Source organism: Mus pahari, chromosome 16, assembly GCF_900095145.1.
Source record: "Mus pahari chromosome 16, PAHARI_EIJ_v1.1, whole genome shotgun sequence".
NCBI classification, from domain to species: Eukaryota; Metazoa; Chordata; class Mammalia; order Rodentia; family Muridae; genus Mus; species Mus pahari.
The window spans coordinates 53,989,333-53,996,656 of record NC_034605.1 but is presented as its reverse complement, the minus strand read 5'-3'; the positions used below and the strand labels follow the sequence as shown (position 1 = coordinate 53,996,656).

The window sequence follows — 7,324 nt, the reverse complement described above, 5'->3', positions numbered from 1 at the left end:
CCATCTGTCTCTACTTCCCCAGTGCTGGGATTATAAACTTGGGCCACCACACCCTGATTTTCACATGGGACTGAACTCAGCTCCTCATACTTGCATGGTAAGCATCTCATCCACTGAGCTCTCTCCACCCTTTAGAAGAAATCTATGGTATGGCCCACATATATAGATGACCATCTAGAAAATCCACATACGAGGGATGTTTACCTTTCAAGAACACGTGTTCAAAACTGTTGGGAGCACAGCAGTCCTTGCACCCCTGGATCAACTAAAGACTGTTAGGTGGAGCTGCCCTGATCACTGTATTTGCCTCAAAAGATATCACACAGGAACACCATTGTCTTCCAAAACGAAGAGATTTTAACTAGCATAGCCCAATGACAGTAGTTTTGTGCCTCGCTCCTAATTTCCAGCTGAAGGACCCAGCAGGATGACAAGATCCAAAAGTGAAAGCCAGGCTTACGATGGGTCATGAGGTTTCTATGCCTGTATCAGGTTGTGCAAGAATGGCAGTACAGATGCATGAGAATCACAGTCTAAAGGCCGGCCAGCGCCCAAGGGCAGGGGCTGGATGCTTGAACTGTAGGCAGCCTTCTCTTACTGTTGGCAAAGAGAATGCTGTGCTCAGCCACTCTCCCTTTCTCTGTCTTAAGCTTCATGTGCACGACCGTTTGTCCCTGTGCACGTTCACATGGGTGCATGAAGAAGTCAGGGGACGACAACCTTGGGTGTTGGTCCCCACCTGTATAAAGGATTTGTTTGGCTGCTACATACCATACGTTAATTGGTCTGCAAGCTTCTAGGAACTCCCTGTCTCTGCCATCCGTCTCACTACAGGAAAATCGGCATTATAGATGCTCATTGCCACACTCAGCGTTATGTGAGTCCTGGAGCTCTGAGTTCAGGTCTTTACACTTGCACAGAGAACTCCTTATCCAATGAACGGACTCTCCAGTTCTCATTTTTTTCCCCCTTCTTTATTCAGAGATCCTGTGGTGGTCTGAATAGGAATGGCCTCTATCTTAGTTTGGGTCACTATTGCTGTGATAAAACATGAGGACCAAAAAGCCAGTTTGGAAGGAAAGGGTGTTTTTGTCTCACACTTCCAACCTCTAGTCCATCATGGAAAGAAGTCAGGACAGGAACTCAAGCAGGGCAGGTACCTGGAGGCAGGAGCAGAGGCCATGGAGGGCTGCTGCTTACTAGCTTGCTCCTCATGGTATGCTCAGCCTGCTTTCTTATAGAATATAGGACCACTAGTATAAGGGATAGCGCCACCCACAGTGGGCTGGGCCCTCCCCATCAATCACTAATTAAGAAAATGTCCTACAGGTTTGCCTACAGCCAGACCTTATGGAGGTATTTTCTAAATCGAGGTTCTTTCTTCTCAAATGACTTTATCTCATGTCAAGTTGACATAAAACTATTCGTCTCAACCTCCATAGGCTCATATATGTGAATGCTTAGTCACCAGGGAGTGACACCATTTGAAAGGATTAAAAGGATTTGGAGGTATGGCATTGTTGGAGGAAAAGTGTCACTGAGCATGGATTGTTAGGTTTCAAAAGCTTATCGAGAGCCCAGAGTCCCTCTCTCTGGCTACAGACCTCTCACCTACAGCTCCAGCACCTGCCTGCTTGCCAGCATGCTTCCTGAAGTCAGGCCCTAATTAAATTTGTTTTTTCCTAAGGGTTGCTTTGGCCTTGGTGTCTCTTTGCAGCAACAGAACTGCAGAACAGTGACTCAAGCAGACCCCATCCCATGGAACAGTGACACCCAAATTCAGGGTGCGTCTTCACACCTCGATTAACCTAACCTAGGAACTGCCACACAGACATGCCCAGAGGTTTGTCTTTTGTGTGTTTCTAGATCCTGCCCAGCTGCCAGTATTAACCACAGACACACATTGGAAAATATTGTGTAATTTTAGAATATTGCAAATATCATAGAATTAACCAGACAACAGGAATTGCTTAGTTCCATTATAATCTTATGGGGCCACTGATGAAAATATAGACTGTCACTGAGTGACATGCCTGTATGCACAGCATGACTTTATAGCCTTGAAATGCTAATTAATTTCTGTCTAGGTTATTGTACTACTATTGAAAATAAAAGGGGCTAGCCGGTGAAGGGCTAGGGGTGATGGCTCCATCAGTATCGTGGCTGCCACACAAGTGTGAGGACTTGAGTTCAAATCCCTGGGGCCATGTAAAAGCCAGGAGTGACTTGTCATCTGTAGCTCCAGCAATGGAAGGTAGAGTCAAGGGGGATATCTGGAGCTTATTGGCAGGTCACCCTAGCTGAATCAGTGAGCTCTAAGTGCGGGGCCTCTCAAAAAATAAAACAAAACAAAAACAAATAGGACTTGGGTATAGCTCAGTAGTAGTGTGCTTGTCTGGCATCCGCAGGGCCATGAATTTAATCCTCAGCGTTTTCCAACATAAAACGTTGAGGAAGCTAGAGAAATGGCTCAGTGCTCTTTCAGAAGACAAGAGTTCAGCTCTAAGCACACATCTGTCAGCTCACAGTTGCCTCTAACTCCAGCTCCAGAGGACCCGACACCCTCTTTTAGCCTCCACAGGCACCTGCACACACATAGACACACAATACACATAATTAAAAAGAAAAATCGTAAAAAAAAAAATGTAAAAAGACAAAGAATCATCAAGGAAGACCCTGGACATCAACCTCTGACCTCTGCACACATGCCCACATGTGCATATGCATGTCTCCCACACGCAACCGTGTACACTTATAAAACGCACACATACACAGAGGAACAGATAGAGTGCTTGCCTAACAGGGGTAAGGATGTGGACTCAATCCCCAATTCCAAAAGAAAAGAGGGAAGGAGGGAGGGAGAGAAGAAGGGAAAGGGAGAGAAAGAAAATAAGAAAAAGAAAGAAGAGTGGGGAGAAGGAAAAGAAGGAAGGGGGGGGAGAAAGAAAAGTGTGAGAAAAGACAAAGGTCACAAAAAATCTTCCAAGATGAAGCACACAGACAGTGAGCCCCTCAGATAAAAGACCAGCTTAAGCACAGTACTTCATGACTTGACCCTCTGTTGGTACTTGGTTTGAAAGGAGAAAGGACATCAGAGCTGCTCAAAGTGTGAGTGTTGGTTTATTAAAATACACAGTCTACAAACCTGAGTAATAAACATGTTTACCAAAGCATCACTAAAATGTCATCAGAAAACACATCACCTCATAGGTCAATTTACCAAAGAAATTTCCTGTAGGAAAGAGTATCTTGCATAGGTCTCTGGTAACTCCTGGCTGATGTGGCCTGGGCTCTAGGCACCGGCGGAGAAAGCTCTGGGCCCTAGGCACCGGTGGAGAAAGCTCTGGGCCCTAGGCACCGGTGGAGAAAGCTGTAATAAACATTGACTCTGACAGAGCTCTAGGACCCACAGGGAGTGGACATAGCTCTTTCCTGAGCAGTTTCTGCTCTCTGTCACAGTATGGTGACTCTACAATGACATTCCTCAGCAGAGAAGGGAACCCGTTCTGCCCTCTTTGAAGATAGTTGCCCTGAACTTCCAGCAACTGCCCTGGTCCCTCCAGATTCAGCCGGAGAAGTTTTGGAAAACATCGGCTGCTTCCACCCAGTTCTGAAAGCAAGCTAGCCCGCGCTCCCGGATCTGCTTCCGCCCTTTGCTGGTGATGACAGCTCCGTTCTGCTTGATGACCACCAGCTTGGGGATGGCGGTGATGTCGTACCTCTTCTTCAGTTCACTGAGGACAGAAGGGCAGACTAGGTTAGCACTGCTGCAGGTCTGAAAGGAAGGGGGCTGTTTGTAGGTTCTGTGCAGGAGCTGCCATTTTATATAGGGATGCAAATGTCCTTCGGTTTCAGCAACCACAGGGAATCCAGGATCCAACTCCCTTCAGATGCCAAGGGACCACCATGCTATATAAATCCCAAGCTGAAGATACGATCAAAAACTCTTGTGGAACTAAAAATACAATTATCCCAAACTCAAGTAGCCTGTAGTTCCAGCCTCTCAAGAGGCTGAGGCAGAGGGATTACTTTAGCTAGTACATTTGAGACTAGCTTGAGCAACATAGGGAGATTGTAAAATGTCCTCTAGAAAGAATTTGGAACAAGGCAGGGCCAGAAAAGAGCTGCCTTGGTGCCAGGAGCCTGTGGAGACCAGGGAGAACTAGAAATCTGAATCAGAGAGCCCTAAGCCACTGTCTACCCAATGAAGTCCAGGCTGGTCTACTTCTCTCTCTCTCTCTCTCTCTCTCTCTCTCTCTCTCTCTCTCTCTCTCTCTCTCTCTCTCTCTCTCTCTCTCTCTCTCTCTCTCTCTCTTTCAGATTTATTTATGTATTATATGTGAGTACGCTGCAGCTGTCTTCAGACATCCCAGAAGAGGGCATCAGATCTCATAACAGATGGTTGTGAGCCACCATGTGGTTGCTGGGATTTGAACCCAGGACTTTCAGAAGAGCAGTCAGTGCTCTCCAGCCCCTTGGTCTACTTTTCTACAACTCCAAACATATCAGCTAAAGGGAGAGGTACCCCAACACCTAGCAACGTCCCAAAAGGCAGATCAGAGGCTGGGCCAGCAGGAGGACGGGAAGATGCCTGCTAGCCACCATGGACACTGCCCACATCCCAGCCTATGAGGACCAGCATTGCAGTGATGTCGCTCTGCGCTCTTCAAAGGTTATCGTGGGAGTGGCACCCCGTAGCATGAACATCTGCAGCTGCTTAGAGACCTGGTTCTGCCATGTATGGTAACACATGTCTATAAAGTTAGTGCTCAGGAGGCTGAGGCAGGAAGGTCTCTTTCTAGGCAGATAAACTCAGTCACAGAGAAGGGGATAAGACAAAGGCCAGAGGGATGAGACAGATGTTGTAGTTATTTTCTTGAGACGGTTCTCTCACTGAAGCTAAAGCTGGCTGCTTCAGCTAGACTGGCTGGCCAGTGAGCTCCTGGCTGACTCTATCCTTCCACTGCTAGGGTTACATGCAGCCCTGTCTGTTTCTGTTTTTGTTTAACTTAAGTGCTGGGGCACTGAACTTAGGTCTTCACACTTGCACGCTTACTCACTGAGCCAGCGCCCCATTCTCCCTTACGTTGCTTTTGTCAAATATTTTGTCACGGCAATAAGAAAACTAATACATACCAAGCCCTTTCTCAGATTAGGCCACGCTCATTCTCCGTGCATCTTTTTACTTAGTCATAAAACGTCTCAGCGCCCTAGTCTCCAGAGGGTCAGAGTTCTCCGCCTAATTAGTGCCACCGGCACCATCTCAACTGCAAAACAAGTGTGTCCTTTAAAGCTATGTGTCGGTGAGTGCGCCACCGAGTCAAGTCACATTTCAAAGCACAGCCCTTGAAGCAGTTCTCAAGGGAGTCCTCACGCAAAGGCGATCAGCTGTCACTTAGACTTACTATCAATGGGATTTTTCCTGGTACCAGCATGAGTGAGGCCTCAAGCCTGCCCCAAGGCTAAGCTGATTCCCCAGGGTTCTCCACCTCCCAGGGAGTCACCAGAGAGAATGAGTTTAGGAAAACCTGGGGAGGCGGCCCAGGCGGTAAAGAGCTTTTCGAGCATGAGGACATACATTCAGTCCCGAAAAATCATATAAAAAGCACTCGTAATCCCAGAGCCGAGGAGGCAGAGACTGGTGTCCTAGGGCTCACTGGCTCGCTAGCCTAGCCAGCGTAGTGAATTACAGGACAGTGCGAGGCCCTGTCTCAAAAAGCAAGGTGGGAGACATCTGAGAAGTAAATAACAGCAGAGGTTGTCCTCGGGTTGTCCTCTGATCTCTACTAACATGCACGCACAAGTGCACACTTGTGAACATGCACATATGGACACATACACACACACACAGAGAATGAGGGGGCTTCTAGTTATTATGAATCCATGGGACATCTCAAAGTCGGCTTTGCTTCGTTTCAGAGAAAGGATTCGCAGGTTACATGGCAACTTGGATAACAAACACAAGACCCAGAGTCAGAGGGTACCCGGAACTGACATCTCTTCTAGAAGCAGGCTAACATATCTTCTAGAAGCGGGCAGGTCTGGGGGCACGTGTTATGAGACCTCCATCTGGACTCCTCCATACCCACCTCTCGCTCTTTCTAGATTCTTCTCCTGAAACTCTCAAGCCCTGCCTGCTCTAACATCTGCCTACCTCTGGTTCCTCTATATGTATTGTGAAAACATCCATGTAAACGAAACTTTATAGTTAGGGAACTCCATCGCTGTCGGTAAAAATGAAGTCACGGAGATGGCTTGCTAATATTTGACCTGGCTCCTCCTGCTATGAGGCCCTCCCCACTTCTCTCGGGGGACACCCGTTTCCCCCCCACACACACACACACACAACTCAGCTCTGTGGACAAGGCCGGGATCCGCAGCTTCAGGAGGGTGGCTTCCCACCCTTCCTTCTGCCCACTGATCAAGGAGCCTAGCTAAGGGATGCCAGCCAGCATCAGCACCAGTCCTGGGGCTCCTGAGACATGCGGATCCCTGATACTCCAATCATAGAAGGCAGAAAACACTAGCAGACCGGAGTCCTGTGGATGCTGAAACCAAGATTTCGGGGGAATTGACCCTCGTTGAGATCTGAACAGCAAAAAAAAAAAAAGGGCCAGATAGGAAGTTAAGGACCCGCGTTTGAAACAGCAGCACAGTACAGGAGAGCAGTCCCGGGGAGTCAGAGCTCCAGCCCCGTGCCGGTGACCCCTGGGTCCCTACTCACTGCCGATAGGGGTCGTGGAAGGGCAATGCCAGCCAGGAGCCGTGCAGCTCGCGCATGAAGTCCAACATCTCCTCCGCGCTGCCATCCGCCGACACGAAAACCACCTCGAAGGGTGCGGGCCGCCGCGCCTCGCTCACCAGCTCCGTGTAGAAGTTGCAGAGCAGCGGCGTGAAGTCGCGACTGGGCGCGCACCGGCCCGCCGCAAAGTACAAAGCTACCACCTTGTTCTGCAGCGCCGCCTCGGCCTCCACCACCGTGCCCTCACGGGTCACCAGGCGCCGCCCGCCCAGCACGTCCACCATCGCCACCGAGCTCGGCGCGAGGAGGACACAGTAGAGAGACGAGCCCTGGGCTGCACGGCCACCTGTCAGCTGGAAGAGGACACTGGGCCTCCCGCAGCACTCGGCGCCTCTCAGCCCCGCCTTCCGCTGGAGCAGCTCACCTTGAGCCCGAGGGAGGAGGGAGCACAGTGGCCACTCCGGATGCTGCGACAGCAGCGATGACAGCTGGGTGCCCCGCTCCAAAAAGCAGAGCCACGCCGTCAACCTCTCCCACCCTCTATTCTATCCTGCATTGCAAACCCGAGACCCTCTCTACCCA

At 49.5% G+C, this 7,324-nt stretch overlaps 1 protein-coding gene across 1 annotated transcript; it reads right to left on the bottom strand.

Moving 5' to 3' along the window:
- Positions 1–3,565: 3,565 nt before the first annotated feature.
- Positions 3,566–7,029, bottom strand: Nxnl2 (nucleoredoxin like 2). The gene is made up of 2 exons (XM_021216135.1): positions 6,725–7,029; positions 3,566–3,734 (listed from the first exon to the last, which is right to left on the bottom strand). The coding sequence occupies exons 1-2, from the start codon at positions 7,024–7,026 to the stop codon at positions 3,566–3,568; spliced, it is 471 nt and encodes a 156-aa protein (XP_021071794.1). The 5' UTR covers positions 7,027–7,029.
- Positions 7,030–7,324: the final 295 nt, after the last annotated feature.

Bases quoted from the DNA above. Each gene is read 5' to 3' on its own strand.
- Nxnl2 (XM_021216135.1), bottom strand. From the start codon at position 7,026: ATGGTGGACGTGCTGGGCGGGCGGCGCCTGGTGACCCGTGAGGGCACG. The intron at 3,735-6,724 runs GTGAGTAGGGAC...TTCTGTCCTCAG, and splicing joins TTCCACGACCCCTATCGGCA to TGAACTGAAGAAGAGGTACG.